General features: G+C 39.5%; 3 protein-coding genes and 1 non-coding gene across 4 annotated transcripts; 3 read left to right on the top strand and 1 right to left on the bottom strand.

Annotated features, from left to right (window-relative positions):
- The first annotated feature begins 758 nt into the window (after positions 1-758).
- Positions 759-1,214, top strand: LOC122086798 (copper transporter 6-like). Its single transcript, XM_042655754.1, has one exon. The coding sequence runs from the start codon at positions 759-761 to the stop codon at positions 1,212-1,214; it is 456 nt and encodes a 151-aa protein (XP_042511688.1).
- A 5,745-nt stretch (positions 1,215-6,959) lies between these two features.
- Positions 6,960-14,012, top strand: LOC122085506 (methylsterol monooxygenase 1-1-like). Its single transcript, XM_042653964.1, has 5 exons — positions 6,960-7,479; positions 7,585-7,907; positions 12,292-12,439; positions 12,569-12,601; positions 13,635-14,012. The coding sequence occupies exons 1-5, from the start codon at positions 7,150-7,152 to the stop codon at positions 13,683-13,685; spliced, it is 885 nt and encodes a 294-aa protein (XP_042509898.1). The 5' UTR covers positions 6,960-7,149; the 3' UTR covers positions 13,686-14,012.
- A 978-nt stretch (positions 14,013-14,990) lies between these two features.
- TRNAK-CUU lies at positions 14,991-15,063 on the top strand. The gene has a single exon. It is a non-coding gene; the product is annotated as a tRNA-Lys (tRNA).
- Positions 15,064-18,914: 3,851 nt separating this feature from the next.
- On the bottom strand, positions 18,915-19,845 carry LOC122085631 (protein RESPONSE TO ABA AND SALT 1-like). Its single transcript, XM_042654124.1, has one exon. It carries the CDS (start codon positions 19,765-19,767, stop codon positions 19,048-19,050), a length of 720 nt encoding a protein of 239 aa, XP_042510058.1. The 5' UTR covers positions 19,768-19,845; the 3' UTR covers positions 18,915-19,047.
- Between the last annotated feature and the right edge of the window lie 3,066 nt (positions 19,846-22,911).

Raw genomic sequence — 22,911 nt, 5'->3', positions numbered from 1 at the left:
TTATAACTTTTTCATACGATATCCGATCGAGATGAAAAAAAGTGCGTTGGAACTGTAACTAGACACTCTACGACTTTTCAAAAGACTCAATCGTGCTCCCATTGGCACTCATGCACACCAGAGGAAGCATTTCTTTGTGAATCATACGTCAATAAGTCATCATCTTACGTATAGAATAGCTACCAAATTCTATAATTTAATCACCGACCTCCGTTACAGAAAAGACTTGTGGAGTAAGAAGAAAATGATCCCATTGGCACTCATGCACACCAGAGGAAGCATTTCTTTGTGAATCATACGTCAATAAGTCATCATCTTACGTATAGAATAGCTACCAAATTCTATAATTTAATCACCGACCTCCGTTACAGAAAAGACTTGTGGAGTAAGAAGAAAATGATCCCATTGGCACTCATGCACACCAGAGGAAGCATTTCTTTGTGAATCATACGTCAATAAGTCATCATCTTACGTATAGAATAGCTACCAAATTCTATAATTTAATCACCGACCTCCGTTACAGAAAAGACTTGTGGAGTAAGAAGAAAATGATCCGAAAATCTCGTAATCTTCTACTTCTCTCCACTTTCCTCCGGTCCCACCAAAACAAACCTAACTCCACCTTCCCCACTTAAAGACAACTCTCGATCCCACGCTGTCCGATCTATAGTCGTGTGTACACAACCCTCCTTTTCTACCTTTTCTGCAAAGCCTTGCATCTTTCACTCTCTTCACCATTTTCATTTCCTTTACAAAACATGGATCAACCTGGTAAAGGCACCACAACTCCTCAACCCAACTCTACCATCCACATGACAACCTTCTTCTGGGGTAAACAAGTGGAGATCCTCTTCCCTGGTTTCCCTGACCAGAACCTTGGCTTGTATGTATTATCTCTCTTCTTTGTGGCTATGCTTGCAGCCGCCGTTGAGGTCTTGAAGGCTACAACAGAGGGTGGAAAGCAGCAGCAGAGGAGGGGAAATGATCCGAGAAAAACTTGGTTGATCCAAAGTGGTGTACACATGCTTCGAGTGGGTCTTATTTATATGGTTATGCTATCTGTTGTGTCTTACAACGCTGGTATATTTCTTGCTGCCGTCGCCGGTCACACTCTTGGATTCTTAGTTTCAACACGCCCTGTAGCTTCTCCGGTCAATCCCTTGCTTAAAGAGATGAGTCTCTCCACCACCAACTCTTCTTCTTTGGAAGCCTGATTTGATTAATTAATTATCCTGTATAGTTTCTTCACTGTGATGGGGTTCAAAGAGGAGAGAGAAAGAGACTTCACCAACTGTTTTTTGATGGAAATCTTAATTGTTGGATCTGAATAAAGTTTTACTGAAAGCTCAAAGTTCTTCTGCTATGGTGGGTTTTTTTTTTTTTTTTTTTTTTGTGGGGGCGGGGAGGGAATATAGAGGTTAGGAATTAGCTAGAATTTTGCTTAAGAATCGATTTTTTTTTTTTTTAATCTTTCTATACTTTTATCAAAAAAAAAAAAAAAAAGTTTGTATACAATCTTCTTGTTGATTTGCTCTATTTCTTTCTTTTGTTCATGGAATAAATTTGAAACTTTGAGGGACTAAAATGGGTCTGATCCCTATGGATCAAGAATTGGACCCGAATTTTGACTGGTCTAATTTCTAGGGTCATTTATTTAAAAGGTTTGACAATAACAAAAGTTTAAATTTCATTTACATATATACATTCCAAAAACCAAGGCATCATTGCGTTAGAAGGCATGATTTTTAATTACAACCATGTATGTACACACCTAACTTCGAAAAAAATTTCTATAGTGTTGACTCCAACCCCGTGGTAACAGTCCCCTTGGGGATAGATTTGAAAATACCTACCTAGTGAATTTTTCCACTCTTACTCTTAAGATTCTATTCCCCTAGTTGGTACCCTGCAAACATAGGCAGCAGCCAAGTTTACGGGGGGACGGGGGAGGGGGGAGGGGGGAAAAATGAAAATAGTAATTCTTCCTAATTTAAGAAAGGAAAAAGGGTGAACATGTAGTATGCTAACGGATTATCTAGGAATAAGGCATGTTAGTATTGACCGTTAGATGATAAAATTGAAATGTTTATCGTCGGATTTCAATGTACATGATATAAACGGGAAAATACGAAATACAAACTTGGTCGTCCACCCATGTTGGTATTTTCTTCTTCTTCTCCTTCTCAGAACATCCGCGCTCCTATTCTTCTTCTACTTTTTCTTCTAAGAACACCATTGTCACCTGTCTACGCCTTCGTTGCAAATCGGAATGTCCCACCCCTTAGCCCATCTATTCTGGAAGGAACCTGACCCACTCCAACTTCCACCCTCCCTCTAGCTCCTCCTCTAACTTGACCTTCAGCGCCCCTGTCACAGGTCAACCAACTCCTAAACCCCCTCTGCAACCAACCCGATCCCAACCCCTGCCTCTGCAACCAACACTAATCTACTATTCTCTTTTCCTTTTCTTTGCTAATTTCATACTTATTAAACCGGGATGGGGCGCTGCAGAAATGGGGTTGTTAACAACTTATCCCAAGCCTCATTATACATGGCTGAAACTACAATCAGAAATTCAAATTGATATTGAAATTAATCGTGGCTGAAACCTAACAATATTTAATTGATTTTGACCAAGAAAAACCCCTTCGAAGGGGAGAATCAGAGGGTGAGGGTGAGAGTGCGAGTGGGGATAAATGAAAGAAAAGAGAGGGATCAGAGAGATAGGAAGAATGGCGTGAGAGAAGACGTGGAGGTGTGAGTTGCAGATGCTGGGGTAGGGTGGGGCATGGTGAGGGCCGAGAAGGGAGTAGATGGGAGGAGAGAGATCGGGTTCTATTTAGAAAATAAGCAGTTGGGGTTGCATTGTGTTACTTCGTCGTCGCCACCGTTGGAGGAGGAAGAAGAAGAGACGACGAAGAGGGAGAGAAAGGTGTAGGTCCCACTTCTTAAATTAAATATTAAAAAAAAAAAAAAAAAGGCCAATGACATATCAACAAGATATGGAGTCTTTCCCTCTTTCCAAGAAAATCGTAGAGTATTTGCTAGTATTTCTCCCTCTCTTAATCTTAATTCTTAGATAACGTGTTAAGCATGCTTAAACCTCGCCCTTTAAGAAATCACTAGACCTGATTTGTACATGTTCTAGTTTTTATTGATTCCATGTTTTTGTTTGAGTCATGTAAAATTCACTAATTCTTTTTTATTTTTTTATTTGTAGAGGTTTATGCAGGATTATGCACACAACCATCGGATGAGGATAAAAGGGTACACCGTAGACCCTTATCCCTCATCTAACGGTTGTGTGCATGACTATGTATGTACAAATGCTTTTGTCTTTTTATTTTCATTGGGTCATAAGCTATTTGTAAATCTTATTTTTGGTTTACAATTGAACAAAATCCTAATATTTGTTAGAGAGAATTCTCTAAAGGCAACGTGGTCTCTGCACTAGTACTGGGACCAATGGGAGCTCAAGTAGAAGCATCAATAGCTGGGGGATTTCCATTTTTCATAGGGGTGTAGTGATCATTTCATCCCTCCTTGTGTCTGGGTGTGGAGATCACACTACCTTCTAAGTTTTTATTTCCCCAATTTTTACTTTTATTTTTTCGTCTTCAACATTAATCCCTTATTTTTCTTTAAGTTTTAACATGTAACTATAGTTTTTCTATTAAAAAAAAAATTGCCTCAGTCACCTAATAGAGAAGAGGAAGATATTAGAAAAAGAGGGGAAAATATGGGCACGCTACCAGGGTGCCCAAGTTGCATCCCTCTCTCCAGCACCCCTTGGAAAGTGTTGCAATGGGACATCGTCATAGGTTGCTCTTAGAACCTGCATAGTTGGACAATCATAAGAGAGTGAATGCTGAGTTGATCTGACGGGGGACTCTCCAATGCCTAAGTCAGATCGGTCTACAAACAAAAAATTGAGTAAAAATGGAGAAGTGTCGATTTCCTAGAAAAGATGTTTACCCACATATTTATAGTTGAGGAATAGTGGCAATAGAGAGAGAATCCCAATTTGGCATGCTTCCTAGTGCTGGTAAGAGTCCATACATAGCAAGAGTTGTATTAGGAGAGTGAATCAGGAGGACATCCCAGTTATGGTAGCTCCACGTACCCCACGTATCCCGGAAGATATCCTTCCATCTAGCGAGGTTTGGAGTCCTCTTGAATATCTTTTCCCGATTATGGAAAATCTACTCCTTGCTTGAAGATTACGTATTGGATTAGGAATGTCTCTTATGAGGGGCGTATTCCGTCGAGGAGTCCCACGAACATCAAGTACCGACTGACCTAGATTCGGTGGCTCGGTTGCCTACCTATTTATCTGAACTACCCGGATTCAGTGACTCTGTTGCTGACCCACTCATCCCGAGCGCTTGATGGTATATTGTTGCTAGACTTAGGACTCGACTTTAGGCTGCCAACCGATGGTCGTAGTTCTGATATTATCCCAAGCTACTAGTTGTAGTTCAAATATGACGCAGATGCCCACACACATTTGCTCTTCTTACGCTACTGGCATAGACCAATTGCTCAGTAATTGGTCCAATCACGAATGTCAATCGATTGAGCTATATCGTAACTAGATAGTAGTTGCAGACCGGAAATGTAGCTCAACTAGGACTAGGTCGACAATTGAGGCTTGAATTGAAGTCATCTATACTTGCTCATACTGCCCTACGTGGTCCAGGTGGCATGCTTCCAATGGTAAACACATGTTGCCACAACAAAAAGGGCCAGCCTGCCCTTCCAAGTCCCCATGCCACCTGCCCATTGGTCCAAGGCAATATCATGGTTGGTTGGAGTGAGTTGCGTTGCATCCTTTGTTTTAAAAATAAATAAACAAATAATTTTCCAACCATGGTCCCAGCTAGGGGTATCAATCGGTCCGGCCTAGCGGTGTGAAACCCTCGCACCGTAAACACTAGTTTACTTAAATGGACAAAGGTTTGGGGGGCATGGTAAGGTTTGTAATCAAGTCAATCGGTGTCGGGCTTTTATTGAGTTATCTTAAATGGGCCTTAAACAGGCTATGGACCTATTTAAATCTACATGGGCTCCCCCTTAAATCCTTTTTTAAGTGGATTAAATGTCCTGAAATCTTCCATTTGAACATAGTAAAGGTCACCCAAAAACTCTCCACAGTTAATCATATATGAGATCATGGTTGGTTCTTACAAAAAAAAAAAAAAAAAAAATAGAGAGATTATGACAAGTACCAAAGTGATTGTTCTCCACAAGAATTGTTTGCCCTTCATTCACTCCCTATTAAAACATCTCAAAAGACCCTATTTTATTTTATTACAAAGTTTGATATAATACTGTATTCAACATCATCTATCATTGCTTTTTTATTACAAAGTCTTTTATTATTATTTTGTATTAGTAGTGATAAAATAGGTTTTAGGAAGTTTTAAAGGGGGTCAGGTCGGTCGGGCTAAGTGGCTTGGTTCAAGTGCTGTTCTTAAACGAGTCAGGCCGGTCGAGTGCCCGATGGGCTAGTAGCCTGCATCGTAAGGCCCGACACGTTTATTAAACAGGCCGATTCAAGTTGGGCTCGGTCGGGCCTACTGGTGTGGGCTCAGGATTGACACCCCTAGTCCCAGCCTCCCAAGGAGCATTTGTACATCACTAAGGGTGTCAATTGGTCCGGAACCAAGTATTCTGTCCAGTTCCGATTTTGGTTCCAAGGACTGTTAATGTGATCCATAACCGAAACAAGTCCCGTCTCGATTCTGAAAATTGGTACTCATACCCAACCTATCTGGTTCCGGTCCGATTTTGGTTCCTATTCGGGAACAAGCAATAAACAAGGGCAAAGATCCCTAGCTCAACGATCCATTGAGATTTGTCTCAAACACCCAATTATCTGTAAATAAACAACAATAATTTTCAGGTTCTATTTTAAGAAAAAAGACATACATTAGAAAGATAAGAACGCTCATACAAAAATCCGTAATGCTATTGGAGATTGAAAATCAAACAAGTGCAACATTGTTGGAGATGGAAAACTGACAAGTTGTAATGTTGTTGAGAAGAATCGATCGATTAGCCGTCAGAAAATTGTGAGAAAAGGGAGAAGGGACGTTTTCAACCATTGCAATTTTGTTTAAGACAAAGAGTCGCTACTATACTAATCATGAAAAGAGAAAGAATAGAACATTTCAAACTTGCAGAGTTACACTTAAGTAAATTATTTAACTCATGGTTCATGAGTCCTACAACAAAAACTATAAAAAAAAAAAAAGGTTTTATATTTGGACTATAATTGTAACTCTATAAAATAATTAATCATTAATGTGATTAATTATGTTGGAATTCCATATAAATTAAGTCAAATTTGTAGTTAAAGAGGAAAAAGTGATATTAAGTTGTTCGATCTGATTTCGGTTAAATGTGATGGTTCTTCTAAATCCAAATTGAACAGAATTATAAATGTTTATTTTAGATTTAAAATTTAATCATATTATAATAGGTTAGACTCGATTCAAGGTATTTGGTCTGCAACTGAATCCCATTTTTGGTTTGAATTCTGATTTGACACCTTTGTACATCACCCCTCTCCTCATAGGCAAGCTGTTCAGTTAACATTTGACAACTGTACTCGTGGAGGTTGGACCCACATTGCTTTTCAAACGTTTGCGGCGCACCATCCGTAGAGATCTATCAATTTACCTGTACCGGGTTTTCCTCGAGCCCGCATGGGTTCCTAGTTCTTACCTCATCCGGAGCTTCTCTAATCTTTGTAGGATCGGGATCCATCAACATGATACCAATCAAGTGGAACACAAAATTAATGATTAAACACGGGTCGGAATTTGAGCTTACGACCATTTTCCTTAAGGTACATCTGCTTCACACTTCAAATCTCTCCTTTACAGTCCGCATAAAACAGAAGAACTGAACTGTCGTCCCCGGGTCCCCGACCCCGCATACTGACGTGGCATAAAACCTGTTTCAGTGGATTTTTATTCGATTCCACCTCCGTTGTGCGCGCACTCTCGTTCCTCCCCTCTTCCTTTTCGCGAACAAAACCCTAACAAATCTCCCTCTCTCTCTCTCTGGATGTTTTTTCCTTGTTCGTCTTGGTCGGATTGATCTCCTTGCCTGCAAGAGGAGTAAGGACCAAGGGGATCGACAATGCTGCCTTATCAGACCATACAAGAAGCGGAGGTAGCTTTCGCCAGAGAGCTGACATTCGCTGAGAAGCTATGGTTCAATTACTCAGCCAAGAAGTCGGATTACTATCTTTACTGTCACAACATTCTCTTCTTGTTCTGTATCTTCTCTTTGGCTCCTCTGCCATTGGTATTCATGGAACTGAAGCGATCCAAGAAAATCGATAAGTACAAGATTCAACCCAAAGTGAGGCTCTCTGTCTCCGAAACTTTTAGCTGCTACAAAGAAGTCATGCGGATGTTCATACTCGTCGTTGGTCCTCTGCAACTAGTCTCTTACCCTACTGTTAAGGTGCTACATTTGTTGTTTTGTTTCTGAATTGAGCGTTCCTGAGTTGACAAATGACATCTGGTGCTGCTTTTGTTTAAATCTATAGTTCTTTCGTTGTTATTGCAGTTTATTGGAATCAGGACGGGTTTGCCTCTGCCATCGGGTTGGGAAATTCTTATGCAGTTGGTGGTGTATTTTATTATTGAGGATTTTGGGAATTATTGGATCCATCGGTTGCTACACGGTAAATGGGGGTACGAGAAAATTCACCGCGTCCATCACGAGTATACTGCTCCGATTGGTTTCGCTGCTCCTTACGCTCACTGGGCTGAGATTTTGATCCTTGGCATTCCGTCTTTTGTTGGCCCGGCAATGGTTCCGGGACATATTATTACATTTTGGCTTTGGATTGCTCTGCGACAGATCGAGGCTATTGACACGCACAGCGGGTACTGTTCCAATCTCTTCTCTTTATTTCCATACTTGAATTATGCTTCAGAAAATGATGTAGATCGTGGGGTTTAAGCTTGTTTGAAATCTTGGGAAGGAAAAGAAAAAAGTGGAAAATAGCTTAAATTATTCAAATATGGAATTTTACCGGCTGAGTTAAATAATGTTGCGCAACCTAGTTTTTCTTTGAAATACTGAATCAAACAATGCAGGTTTTCACTGGAATCGAACTTATCTTGCGAAGTAGAAGAGAAATCATCTAATGCAATCACGATTGCCCTTCAAAACATACTATGGGAAAGAACCTGCCAAAATCTTGAGATGCGTCCCCCTTAAATCACAAAGAAGAGATTCCAGTTTTCGCCCTGTTATAAGCAGAACACATGGGCTAACTTTTACCCCAATACTCAAACAAGATAAATTACTGCAAAGAATGATGATAAAGTGTTGGGAAAACCTGAACTTGCTTTATTTTTATTATTGGGAAGCATCTTATTGTTGATCTGGCTATTTTTTTCTTGATCGTGGAGTTGTTTCAAAGGGGTTTCTGTTCTACCAAGTGTGGGTCTTAGTTCACAAGAGACAAACCATGTTTATATCTACTGACTAAAACAGGAAGTCATTGTGACAAGCAGATTACCTAATTTTCCATTAACTCAGTGGGGTTGTCCACTTCACTTTGGTGATTTATTGTCGTAAAATATTAGTAATTAGCTGCTTGTCATAGCTGACCAACCTGGTTGCTCAATGATCCTGAGTGGATTGGATGGTCGACAAGTTGAATACATACTGATGCAGAGTAGGGACAATAGAAAGGAATTAATTTTTTGTGTGGCCTATGTGGAAGCTTCTCTAGGACTTAGGCCGCATGTTGCAGGCAATTTCAGAATTTTTCTGGTATATTTTTTAGGGGCATTATTGTTTGTCTCTTTTATTTTTTACACTTTAAGTTGTATAGGTACCATTTTAATGACATTCATTTTGGCCAACTTTTCATGAATCAAAATCTATAACTCAGTTTTAGCATCATTTGAAAGGCTATTCAGTTAAGCTATTCAATTAACTTTTCAAGGAGACTAAGATCTCACACTTGAGTTGACTTTAAAAGGTTATGGCCAAAATCCTAGCCTGGTTAGCTATGATATTTTCTCTATTTTCATGGTCATATTAAGTCAGGGCCCTCTCTTGTACTTTGACTTGTGATGATGAATGGATGGCTTTTAACAGCTAAAGAGTGACTACCTAGAAATTTGGCTATCAAATTCTAAAGTGTGACCCAGAAATTCTAAGTATGCTTGGCCACCCTATGTGTAATTCTGTGTATTCTTCTTGTTCTTCATCCCTGCTTCTGCTACTCACAACTTCTAAGAGTGATTGCTCAGAAACTCTAATCCCTGGTAAGCCACTGACATGTAATACCTTTCTTCTTCTCTGCTTTGATGTAACCTTTTGCAATTCCATGCTGTTCTCACTAATTCCCTCTAAACCCCAGTTTTCAAGACATTACTCAATTAAGTTTGGTTCCATACCAAAATCATGTCTGCATTCAGTCAATACCCTTATTCATGTATTTTTTTTTCAGGTAATCTACCCCCCTTCTGGAGACTTTTAATTTTCTTGGTGGCAGGGTTAAAATATCGTACCGTATCATATCGGTATTGATTAGTATCGATACAATACATTGTTCAAAAAGTGCATGTATCGACCGACATGGGACCAATACAGTTGGATACAGTTACGATACACCTCCTTTAAACCTGCGAAACAGAAACTGTGAGTGAGAAACGAAACTGAGAGCAATTGAGGGACTTTTTTTTGTCGGTGAAGAGACTTCGAAACTTGTTTTCCTCTTTGATATGAGTTATAAAGGAAATCATCTAATATAAAAAATGACTATAATCTTCACCATTTCAACAAGTTTTGGAGGTTCAATTCATGGATTGAAATAGGTTTGTGCTCAAAAATGGTAAAGTTGCAGATCTCTTTTTTTTTTTTTTGGTGCTAGGGAAGGAGGGAAAGAATCATTCCGTGAGTTGGCGGAACTTTCTTTGCCGCTCCATGCCCCTTAGCAATGCTTTCATCTGGAGCACAAACCTGCAAATCCTTGGACCTTGGGGTCACCTTCCGGCAGTGGGCTATGGCTTTTTTACGTCATACCCCCAGGGATGGGACCTTCGATCAACAGCACCTTTGAAACGGTGACCTTTTCTTGGATTTTCAAAACTTCTGTCGCTGCATCGCCGCAGGGGCAGAGAACCTGTCGAAAGAAGATGTGCAATTAGAATTTGTCTTTTGTAAATTTGACGGAGTAAGATAGACTTATTCCAGCTAACCCTTTCCTCTTTTTGTTTTTGTTATGCATCACTAGAAGGTGAAAACAATTCAAATCCTTGCATCAACCTGATATATTTACATATTCCATAATAAAGTGTTTTATGCTTTAAAACTGTATTTTATATGTATCATAGGCACGTCCATGGATTTCTTGACCATTTTCATGCATATCTTTAGCGTATCTCCTATATGATACAATTCGTCTCTTAAAATCACACCTTTGATACGATACCTGATAGGCTATGACTAATACTATCAGTGATCTTTGTTGCACATAACAAAGCCATGTCAAATGAGTTTGTTTTATCATCTAGTGATGCAATTTTATCTGCCATCGTCATTTTAGCTACAGATCTTAGTATCTTACATCATTGTACATAAAGTGCAGAAGGTCCATTGCAGTCTCTTGAAATCTTTCCAAACCGCAAGAAAACCAAGGATATGAAGAGTTCTGATTGAGATTTTATATCAATAAATCCTTCTGCTCATCGGCTCCCAACCACCCTTTGTAGTGAAGGACATTTACTTAAGGAGATGATGGTTTCAGAACTCCTTTTTTAAATAAATAGGTTCTCGGAAAATTTAGGAATTGGAAAAAATAACTCTAATGGATATCTGTTTTCTAGGTAAATCTCTCCAAAGTGCTTAATCTTTCTATATGTCCCTTTAGAGATAGTGGGTATCAAATGCTTGTGATTCACTCTTACTCCTAGCATATTCAGTTCAAGATAAGAATATGTCCATCTATAAACCTTTCCATTGTAGTGAACAAGATATTTAATTTCAAGTAGATTATGGATAGTATCAATCACTTTAGAAGAAAAAATATACTATCCTTAAATTTTCCTTTGACAACCAACTGTTGGAAGTGTTTGATTATGAGTTTGGTTCAGTATGTCCGACTTAGAACCCAAATATCAATCTGCAGGTATATAATTATTTGAAATTTGAGTTATTTACCATTTCCACTCCTCAAAACCTTATTCATGAACTTGGAGTCCCTTCCTTTATCTTCCAACTACGATTCTCTCCGACCACATGAATTAAGACTCTGAACTCTAAATAATGGTGGGAATTACTTCATTGTAATGGGAATTTACTCCTCTATTCTGTAATCAATAGTAGCCATAATGGGCACCCTACTTTCTTGACTCTCAAATCGCAAAGGATTGAAATACAGCGTAGTGGCTACTCCCATGTGAACTTTTATTAGCCCACAGCCCTACGTGTTGTGCTGAGCTATACCCCAAGACAGATCCCATATTACACTCGAGGTTGTTTTGTCAAAAGTACATCCAACAAAGGTGTGAACCATTGCTATATGTCTCTTTATATTAACAAGATCAAGAATGTAATAATCCCACCTCTGCTTTAATTCCCATGCGATTAGTTTTCTATCTTATTTCTTTGAAGGCCTATGAGATCAGTATACTAATCTGCCATGGACTGATGAGTATTAATTAGCTTTTTTATAATGGCTTGTTTCAAAACTTTGAAAATTCTAACTCCTTTTAGGACATTAAGACTGCATTGCATGCTTTAATGAGAAAAATTGTGAAGTAATTATTGTGGTAATTACTATAATTATTTAATTATTTATAGTTTATTAGTTCTCTTCCCTAAAAGATGTGATTGCTTTGAACTAGTTATCAATAAGTAACATGAGAATTAAGAAATATATGTGTAACTTATTTGTTGGCATCATTGGGTGGACCCTAGGTGCACAGTTGGACTGGATTGAACCGACTGGCCTTTTCCGGTTCTGTGCCCAGGTCAGGCTTTAAGATTTTTTTTTTTTTTAGCAAAATCCTATCAGGTTTTAAACATTGGGTAGGAGAGTTTTAAAACATTGGATATGAGAGACTGTTACGCTAGAAGCACCCAGACATCAAAATCATTTCAATGGTCAAGATTTAATTACTTCTAACTTGCTTTTCACCCAACTCTTTAATTTGTCTATCTATTTATTTAATTTTTGCTTTACAATGTCGTTCTTTCATCAAGATTTAATTGATGATTTGAATGTGATTAACCTGTATCTCAATGCAGGTATGACTTTCCTTGGAGTCCCACAAAGTATATCCCCTTCTATGGAGGTGCAGAGTACCATGATTACCATCACTACGTCGGGGGCCAAAGCCAAAGCAACTTTGCTTCAGTGTTCACCTACTGCGACTACATTTATGGAACTGATAAGGTTAGTTAATAAGAATTCTAGTCTTAGCCATTCCTTTTTTGTTGGGGGTTGGGGGGGGGGGTAGATCAGTCTAAGCTCTTGTTGCGTGTTGGAGTGCAAATGGTGTCAATAATTAATGCTTTTTTTCAGGGCTACCGGTTTCAGAAGAAGCACCTCGGACAGGTAAGCCTGCACCCTTCTTGTGCATCTTTCTCAAATCAGATATTCGTGTCTCGTGCATGTCTTTCATGTTGCATGTGGAAGGGTCTTTGGGTGCTGCAATTGTGTGTGTGGTGGTAAAATGAAATAGAAGAATACTTCTCGACTGTGCATATTGCATCTCTCAACCCTTCTTTTGTTAAATATGTGAAGGTTGAAGAGATCCAAGTCAAAATGCCTTTCATGAGAGATCTCCTTAGTGAGGAGGTTGACTGATTGGCAGATAAAACAACCATTTTCCATCTGGTAAAAAAGAGGTGTGGGTGATAGTTTACTTATTTGATTAGCACATCTACCAACCCGGGTTAACTTCCTCAAAGTCAAATTGCTTTTCAAGAGATATCTCTTTGGTGAGAAGGTTGACTGATTGGCAGATAAAATAACCATTTTCCATCTGGTTAAAAAGAGGTGTAGGTTGACTGATGTTGCAATAGTGCAATGGTTAACATGTTGGTCACAGGCTCAAAACTTGGAAACAGCCTCTCCTTCGAAGCAGGGGGTAAGGCTGCATACATTTGCCCCTCCCCAACCCTGCAGTAGCGGGAGCCTTGTGCACTGGGTTGCTCTTTGCTCTTAAAAAAGAGGTGTAGGTGATAGTTTACTTACTTGATTAACACATTTACCAAATCAGTTTTAACTTTCTCAAAGTCAAAATGCTTTTCATGAGAGATCTCCTTGGTGAGAAGGTTGACTGATCGGCTGGGAAATAAACCATTTTCCATCTGGTAAAGATGATGGTTTGGTTTACTTTTTTGATTAGCACATTGACCAAATCAGGTTAACTTTTTCAACAAGAAGTCAACTGGAGATGAAACTTAATCATGGTGGGTCCAACTTTCACTTGTTTGTTATGGGTAGGGTGGGCAGGACTATTTCTATAAATATGAGGCATCACATATTGCATTTTGAAGTTTAACTTGCTACTTTGCCTTGCTATGCTGCATCACTGAGGATTGTATTGCATAGGCTGTTCTAACCATTGTTGATTCATGATTAGTTCAAGGAGAAATGGAGAAACAGCACCGAACAAGAACACAAATTGGAGTAGGTGTGGAACTTCAGTGCCCAATGCATTCTGTTTCTCATTGGAGCGTGAATTTTCTGCATCAGTTTTCCAAGTTGATATAATCCCACATCTGAACAAAGGTCAAAGCATTGTCCACTATTATTAGTGAGTAAAAAAAGTTTTAAATGCTTTAGTGGTGTGGGCAGGGGGGGGGGTGTTTAACTGCTGTTGCTTCATTGTTGTGACATGGTCTAGGGATTTTTTTTTTTTCTGTTGTAATTTCATAGTTAAATCATGTTTCAGTACCCAAACTTTGTGAGATTGATATTATTGAAATCAAGCAATTAAATGTAGTGGGATCTTGAGTCATGACTCGGTCACAGTAAAGCAAAATCGCAAATAAGCCAAAATGGAAAGCTTGGTGTCAAAGCATAATGTTATTTTTCCTGATGATTTAGTGAAGGCATCAACAACAGGCTCTTTTTGCCGATTGTAAGGGCTAAAATGCCAGCGTCACGCCGCCTTTCTATTGGAGGTCCCTCTTGGATTTTCCACTGTACAGTGCTCTCATTTGCACCAGCTGCTTAACGTTATCCTGGTGAAGCATCTTTCTTTTGCTGTTTGTCCCCCAAACACTCCCCACCCCCACCCCCCAAAAAAAAAAAAAATAGGGAGCGATTTTTAGGCCAATGGATGTTTAGGCTATCTTTGGAATGCAAGAAGAGCAAAGAGAATTTTTGAAAGAAAAAATGAAAAGAAGATTAACTTGCAGGTGTGCCTAATCTTTTCCTTTATTTTTTTCTTATAGGGTAATTATTGTAACTTCCTTATATTTACTGGAAATCCCTTACTCTGAACTTCTTTTTTGATTTGCCCAGAAAAACAAAATTTCATCCTCCCTTCTCCCCTACAATTTCAAAATCTCCACAATACCCCTTTGTCTTGATACTCCCTAAATTCATAACCGGTTGCTCCATCATCTCTGCTCCCCACCCTCGTCCTCTATCATCATTCGCTCAGCATATTTCGCTTTATCTCCCATAGCCCCATCCCCCCCCCCTCTTCTCCTGCAGCTCACCCATCTAACGTTTCTACACCTCACTCATATCTAACATTTTCTCTTACTATGTAGGCCTCCTCGCCTATATCTATTTTGATGAGGATGTGCGCAGGAGGAGTTTTGCTTGGCCGTGGGGATCTTATAAAATTGAATGAGATGAGGTATACAGTTATTCTAACCAAGGTAGCCCCACAACACTATCTCAACTCTCATCCTTGTGCTCTTTCGAACTCGTCTGTACTGTGACTATTTATACTTACTATGAAATTTGAATTCTAACATCAGTAGCCCGTCTAGCTCAGTTGGTAGAGCGCAAGGCTCTTAACCTTGTGGTCGTGGGTTCGAGCCCCACGGTGGGCGATAATTCTTGTTTATTTTTTTTTTTAACTGGTCCAATCATTAAGGCCTCTACAATGAGAGCTGTTCAAGCCCTCCACAGGGAGAAGTGCCTCACAAGGTAAATTGAGGAACCTAAGACCAAGAACTGGGTAGTCAGACCTGTTGTAACCCGACAGTCACTGAGAAGGGGGGTGAATCAGTGAGTCCAATTCCGATCCCCAAAAAACTTGTCTGATGTCTGGCCAAGAAAAACCTGATATACCTGTCCCTGTTTGTACACAGTCGTATGCACACTCAGCCTCTCATAGGCACTTCCAAGTATGCACACCCATTCCACATTCCACGTACTTCAATATCAAATGCAAACAACAAGCACCCACAACACAGGGTTTTTACGAGGTTCGGCAATTTGCCTACATCCCCGGAGTAGTGCCTGTAAAGGCTTCGTACCTACTCAATACACTACTTTTGACTGCATCCACAGTCGGGAGCACCCACACCCAATTTTCTCATGCCGAAGCTGAGATGGCATTCATAGTGCCGATACAATGTGTAGCACCCACTAAGCACACAATAAATAATACAATTAAATTGGGCTTATATCAATGCCCTACAGTCAAGCTCTGCCTAGCATATGCATCCACAACTAGCTAATATGCTTACAGTTCATCCACAACTAACCTAGCATGTATACATTCATCCACAACTAACCCTAACATACATACATACATGTAATGTAAAATCCAAGGTTAGAGAATCTCACAACCGATTGTCTGGGATGACTGGAAACTTGTACTGACAAGTTTGGTGCTCACACATTCTCTCTCCTTGGCTTCTTGCTCTTCAAAGCAAACACATCCTTGCTTTCTTCTCTTCTTCCTTGGCTTTGAGTTAATATACCATTAACACACTTCAACCACCTCTTTTACCTCCTTTAATGGTCTAAGAACATTTATCATCAAGAATGTATGTTCATTCAAGGACCAACAAAGAGGGGGAAGCTTCTCCTACCAAAAACGTAGCCCTCTTTCACTCAAAACCCATTTTTCTTGCTTCCATGGTGTAGGGCTTGAAAAAACGAAGAAGCTGCAACTTGGTTCACCCAAATCCGACTTAAAATGAGGGAGATATGACTTTTTGAAATTGGAGCAATGAGCTAGCCTGAAATGGAATCTTCGTATGGGTGGCGTAGGCTACACCGGCAGCGCGCGCAACGGGGGCGAAATCTGACCGTAGATCTCATATAAAAGATCTTATAATCCAAGCCGTCCGATTAAACCAACGGACAACAGATCCAAACCGTTAGATTTGAATCTTGATGACGTCATCATGACGTAGGCGCTGACATCGTCAGAAGTGTTGTCGATCTATGATTGGTTGCTTTCCCGGATTTTAAGGGAGTTTGTCTCCCACTCACAAAAGTGAAAAGGATTATTGACCGTTGGATCCGAATCCTCCATGTTGGCCTTAATATGATTTCATGATATCATTAAGATTGGAATCTTCTTTATATCTTCTATACATGCGCGAAACACACTAACATTATTTGATAAAGTGTAGCGCCAGTGCATCAAGAATTATGCACCTAACCAATCAAATCCTAGGCGCAAGCATCTATCTCGTCCATATCACACCAAAATCTCAGCAGCCTTTGGATGGGCATCAAGCCTACGTGGTCGAATCTTGGCCATCCATTTCACTTCCCTTTACTCCTATTTATTACAATCAAGCCCCTGCCTCCATATGTTTCAGTGCTTAAAGACCCCTTGCAACTCAGACCTTCAAAATATTTAAATTACATAAAATCCCTTCTAATTTCAAAAATAAATTCCGAAAAATCCACCCAACACCGAGAGCAACTGATGGATTTTCGAACCGACTTTACGGAAACACTTATAACTTTTTCATACGATATCCGATCGAGATGAAACAAAGTGCGTTGGAATCGTAACTGGATGTTCTACGACTTTTCAGAAGACTCAATCATCTGAATCATCCATGTAAAAAGACCAAAATGCCCCTACACATTTCTAATGACGTAACTTTCTCATACAGAATCGGAACGTGATGAAATCAGAACCTTTGGAAAGATTGTATTTTTTTCGTATTGTTATATGTAGAACACTTCCTTTAAAAAATTCATCTTCAATGCCGAAACTGCCCTCGATTTCCACAAATGCCGTAACTTCTTCATACGGTATCGGAATGTGACAAAATCAAATGCACTGGACTGGGTAAATTACAATCTATCTTTTTCATGAAGAACCGATCTTTCAAAAATGTCATTTTCACTGCCGAAAATGCCCTTGATTGTAAATAGGCCAATTTTTCCAGTTTTGACCCAGAAACCCGCACCACCTATTAATGATGTATTAAACCACTCCATGCATGCCAAGCTGCTCTGTTATCTCATCAGTGACACTGGACACTGTCATGTCATCATTTTCATCCACGTCACCCAAAACTGGCCACGTCATCACCGCCACGTGGCCGAGTTGCCAACAAGGACAACCATAAAACAACAAGATCATGTCTTGTATATCCTAGAACACATGTAACAGGGTTTGAATTTTAAATAGTTTTAAATAACTATCGAACAAAGGGAGAGGGATAAGTATGTTAGCGTAGTACCTAGGAATTAGAATGCTAATGGAGTATTAGCCGTAGGATTTATTCATCTTGAATGTAACTGTTGGATGGAGAGAAAAGGTCCAAAGCCAATCCATCGTTGCTACACCTTATTTTTTCGGCATCTGAATCCTTAGCCGATGAATCCGAATCCAAAGCTCTTGACAACTCTACAGAGGCCATCACCACCACCACCAACGACGACAAGAATAACAAGGACACAGCCACCCTAGAGAACCCCGAAACCACGGAAGACTCTTCATCCATTTCCGATCTCGATTCCAACCTTCCCAAGATCTCCGAAGAAATTGATCTCTTCCTCTCTCTCCTTAAATTAAACCAAACCTCAGATGAAATCCCAGATTTTATGGAGAATTTCGCGAAGCTTGGGACTCTGCCAAGGCGGCTGAAATTACTTGCATCTCAAACCTAGTTCTATCACCGCCGTAGCTAGAGATGAACATCTTGGAGGGCAAGAAAATGATGACGATAATGGATTGTCATCAATTGATAAAGATTTGAGTTATTCGAATGGATGAAACACCAACCCCCCTCTCTCTCTCTCTCTCTCTCTCTCTCTCTCTATATATATATATATATATGCTAAAAAGGAAGAAATGAAGATTTGAGTTATTCGAATAGGAACAAAAGTAGAAGAAATGGATGATGATAATGGAAGGAATCTCATCAAGTTTGTACAAAGGGATTAGGGGGAAGTGGAATAGAAAAGACTACAAGCCTCTCGATGGGTCTCATCGTTCCTGCCGTTGGAAGATCTGGGTAGTGGAGTTCGCTTCCTCTTCTTCCGAAGATGGAGTTGGGCAGGACCAGAAGCAAGGTGGTGGTCAGAGGCGGTTCTGACGGATCAAAGGGACGCCCATGGTCAAGTTTTTCGCCAGCGTAAACTCACCAAAGAAGTTCTTTGGCATCACAGTCACGGTATGATGCCAAAGGGTATCGTGGAGCGGCTATATTGGGCAGGTTCTGTAAGACCTTGTCACATGAACGAATGAGATTTTATTTGTTTCATCTAATGGTTAAAATCCTGTTAGCATACATTATTCCTAAATAATGCGCTAGTATACTATCCTTTTCCCATCGAACAAAATAGAAACAAAAAATTGTCATTTTCCGTTTTAGTAAAAAGTTGTTTTGAGTTTTGACTCACAAAACCATTTGTTCTCATACGAAAGAGACAAAACTTCACTTGTTCGAACCCACACAATAAACCAAAGGGAAATAGAACTACTGGGAAACTACTTAACTTTTCAAGCTCAACCCACCATTGATTGATTTCTCCGGCAAACTTGAGCCCAACGGTTCCTGGATCACTTCTTATTCCATCCTAACGACGACTACTACTACTACTCTGTCTTCTCACTGGACTCGCCTGGGCCTCTCAGCTTCTCTCTGTCTACCCCATGTTCGAACTCTAAGCTGAAGTTGAGTAACAGAAGCTAAGAACTTCACAGTCTGAAATGGGTTCAGTAGATCAGTAACTTCCTTCACAGTTGCCAGCCTCAGAAAGTCAGCATTCCCCACCAAAGTCTCCATTGACGAACTCAGTATTTCAAGAACTCGGTCCGTCTGTCTCAGCTCCCCATCTACTAACCTCCTCCCCCGTCTCATCAATTCCAAAAGTGGTGGCGCCGCCAACGACTCTTGCACTCGAGCGAGCTCATCCGACAGTTGCTTTTCCTGCGCCTTCGTCTCCGCTCTCACCATATCCAATCGCTGCTTTTGCTCCTCAGACATGTCCTTAACCGAATTTTCAACGAGTCGAACAATCATACCGGGTTTGAACCCGGCGATCCAAAGGAACGTGCGCTCAAAGGGACTGAACCAGGCGGGCGAGAAGAGTAGAAACACGTCAGCGTTGGCCACCGTGGATTTCTCTTCGAAGTATTGTTGGTAGTGAGAGAGGACTCGGGTGATGAGTTCTCTTAACTCTTCTTCTCTTCGTGCACTATCACAAGGGTTGTTTTGAGCTGAGAGAAGCTCGTCGAGGTAGTGCTCTTGTCGCACTAACCACCCTTCATAAAAGCTCTCGAAGCGACTCACAATATTGCTAGTCCTCCCAGTAGTATGGTAAGCCATGAATAGCTTCTTTGAAGATCAGGAGACCAGGAAGGGACGATGGTGGTGGAGTAACAAAATTTATAGGAGATTAGTTAACCGCCAAATGGGAAGATTGCTTCATGGGTTGGTCTAGATTTATTATTTTTTTTAATTTGTTGCTTACTGGGTTTGTTTTCTTCATGGGTAAGAATTAGGTTTCCAGCTTATATAGTCTGAATCAGAACTCTGACAACCGCCCTAGGGGAGGGAAGGCTCTTGCATTCCTCTTTAAGGTTTCCGCTTGGGCCAGCAGAGAGGATGTAGATGAGATCTAAGCTGACACCAAAGAGAACCAGTCACTCACGGAGAGAGACGCCGGGGTAAGTTTTCTGTTTTTTTTTTTCTCTTCTGCTGCTGCGACGTGGAAGGAGAAGGTGTAATCAGTCAGGCTTATGTTTTCTCCACTTGTCAGTGACAGTGGCTGGAGTTTGTCTGTTTTGCAAAGTTCACGGAACTTATTGAGGCGGTTACAATATGGCGGTAGGGATGTCAATTGATCTGGTTTTGAATAATTCCTGTTCTAAAGGTTAGGATCAAACCGATCTATTTATCTAATGGTGAGCTTTTTCTTGTGTAGATTCTATGTGTATGGATCTGTATTGTATTATGGTTCTTATATCAAAATCTAATTTGTTCTTAAAATTTCTTAGGGAGAGATGTGATTCTTATATATGAGGGTTTATAGGAGTGCATAAGAAGGCATCTATAGAAGAGTCATTGCCCTTTTCATAGGGGGTGGATCGATCATCTTGCCCTCCCATTTGTATGGGTACAGAGGTCACATTTTTCCCTTATTTAAGAGACCAGATCAAGTGCACATAAGAGAATAATCTCGTAAGTCCTTGGTTCGTGAATTAGAATCTATTTTCTCTCTCTGCAATTAATGGGTTCTAAATCCAGAGACCAAAAACATACGAGATTATTCTCGTACGTAAACCTAATCCAGATTCTAGGTTTGAAATAAAAAATATAGAATGTTTAAGAATGGGTAGAATGATCTGAGTTTGCGAGACTTCAAAGCGTTCCGATAATACTTAACGCAAGGAAATAGTAAGATAAGACCCTCTAACCAGAATTCGATTACATATGAGATGGCAAGTGACTTTTGCACCTTAGAATGAAAGCAACATCAATCCAAAATAAACAAATATCAATTTTTTTTTTTTTTTTGGTAATGAGACAAATATCAATTTTTAAGCATATAAACAATTAAATATCCATCTAAGTATATAAATAAAAATATGAAGAAAATAATTTTTAAAAAAAATTCATTATTATGCTACCAATAAATTCAAAAAATTCAAAAGTGGCGGTGCATCACAAGATCATGCCTGGAGTATATAGAGACTTTTGTTTAGCTTTTGGAGCTTTTATCTTGGTATAAATTGAGGATAATAATTAGAATCAGATTGATCCGGCCCATTAAGAATTGGAATTTGATTCGCCTATTAAATTAGAAATGCATTAATAAATGGAACCATATGATCAATTCTAGATGGAAATATCTCAATTTTTGTTTTGTTTAATGGGTGGAAGACCCATTGAGGGCATGAAAGGTCCAATAAGGGGCCACTTTTTTATTATACTATAATTATTAAATGTCTAGCTACATTACTTAGCGGGTGGGTTGTTAGGAATAAGGAGTCGATCGCTTCTCACCCTTCGGCTGGAGCCTTACCGGATTTACACCATACTTCCACAAATGGTCAAGCGAGGTGAGATTATTTTTATTTATTTTTTTTTATATTGTAAATGAAAAAAACCTCTAATAAAATGTATGCATATGTTTTTTACCCGTCAGCTGCGTAGTAAGGGTGCAAAGCACATCTAACTGTCTGAGCATCTCAAGGGTGTGTACCTGTATTTTGGGATTCATGTTGATATTGATCGTTTCATTCCATATTTTAGAATCATGTCTGGAACCATCTTTCTTTGTAATTAAAAATGAGATTCATTACCCTAAACGTTGGGCCGCTATATTTATTTACTTAAGAAAAATTATCTTTTTATAGAAAGCGCACATCTACACCTGCTCAAGATCTAATCAAGATCTCCATTTTGATTCAAACGATGGGAGATAGAGATGTCATTTTATAGAAAAGAAGAGAGGAATAGACACATGGGTACTAGTGTAAGAGTGAGTGCATCGTGGATTTAAAAAAAAAAAAAAAAGAACAATGTGATCTAAAAGTAAAGTGACCATCCTAACCTCATGAAAAATATAAATTCTATTGATATTAATGTTTTTGCATGTGTTTCAATTGAGCGTGGTGATTAAAAATAAAGCCTAACGACCTTTCTAAGGGAATCCTCTAAAAAAGGGAAAAAAAAATTGCAAATCCTCTAGTTGGGAAAATTGTTGTTGATGGAAAAGCCTTTGTTCGGGACCTGGGAGTAGCAACTACTCTTCTCTTGGTTTAAACAGTCGGCGTTTGTGGTGCACCGCACATTTATTTAAACGGTTAACACACAGACTTTGAGTCTGACAACTGAAGTCCTAAAGTCTAAAAAGCGATCATCACGTCTCAAAAGGATGGGTTTTTTTGTCAACTATTCTGGGGACAGGTGAGTCATTTGGGGTCATCAGGTGGGGACGTGTGATTAGTGGTTGACCGTTGACTTAGCTGACAAATTCATTCGGTGCTGAGTGCTCATTTAGAAACTGCCACGCTAAAACTTTTATGAACCGCCTTACCATCTATTTCTTTTTGAGGGTAGAAACTAACCATTTGCTTTTCCACCTTTCATGTCATGGGCGAGGCCATTTCCCACATTCAATGTCTGGGGCGTAGTTTCTACATTTTAGGATAAAAAAATATATAGTTTTTTATATATATTATATATATTGGGAGAGGGATAGATATATCACCGATATCAAGTGTGTTAGCAGATAGCATCAATAAGAACACACGATAAAGTATCATTTGGGAATGATATGAGGGTCTTTTCAGAAAAAGAAAAGAGAGAGAGATAGACACAATGGGTGCTAACATACTTGATATCCACGGTATACCCAACATTTTCCCATATATATATAATATAGAGAAAGATAGTAGAAGGATAGTATGTTGTCAATATTAAGTATATTATCGGATAGCACTAATAGGATCACATGATGGAGTA

The sequence above is a fragment of the Macadamia integrifolia genome, chromosome 8 (genome assembly GCF_013358625.1).
Source record: "Macadamia integrifolia cultivar HAES 741 chromosome 8, SCU_Mint_v3, whole genome shotgun sequence".
NCBI lineage: Eukaryota > Viridiplantae > Streptophyta > Magnoliopsida > Proteales > Proteaceae > Macadamia > Macadamia integrifolia.
The sequence above is the reverse complement of the archived record's forward strand: the minus strand, read 5'-3'. Positions and strand labels throughout refer to the sequence as shown.

Bases quoted from the DNA above. Each gene is read 5' to 3' on its own strand.
- LOC122086798 (XM_042655754.1), top strand. From the start codon at position 759: ATGGATCAACCTGGTAAAGGCACCACAACTCCTCAACCCAACTCTACC.
- LOC122085631 (XM_042654124.1), bottom strand. From the start codon at position 19,767: ATGGCTTACCATACTACTGGGAGGACTAGCAATATTGTGAGTCGCTTC.
- LOC122085506 (XM_042653964.1), top strand. From the start codon at position 7,150: ATGCTGCCTTATCAGACCATACAAGAAGCGGAGGTAGCTTTCGCCAGA. The intron at 7,908-12,291 runs GTACTGTTCCAA...ATCTCAATGCAG, and splicing joins GCTATTGACACGCACAGCGG to GTATGACTTTCCTTGGAGTC. The intron at 12,602-13,634 runs GTAAGCCTGCAC...ATTCATGATTAG, and splicing joins AGAAGAAGCACCTCGGACAG to TTCAAGGAGAAATGGAGAAA.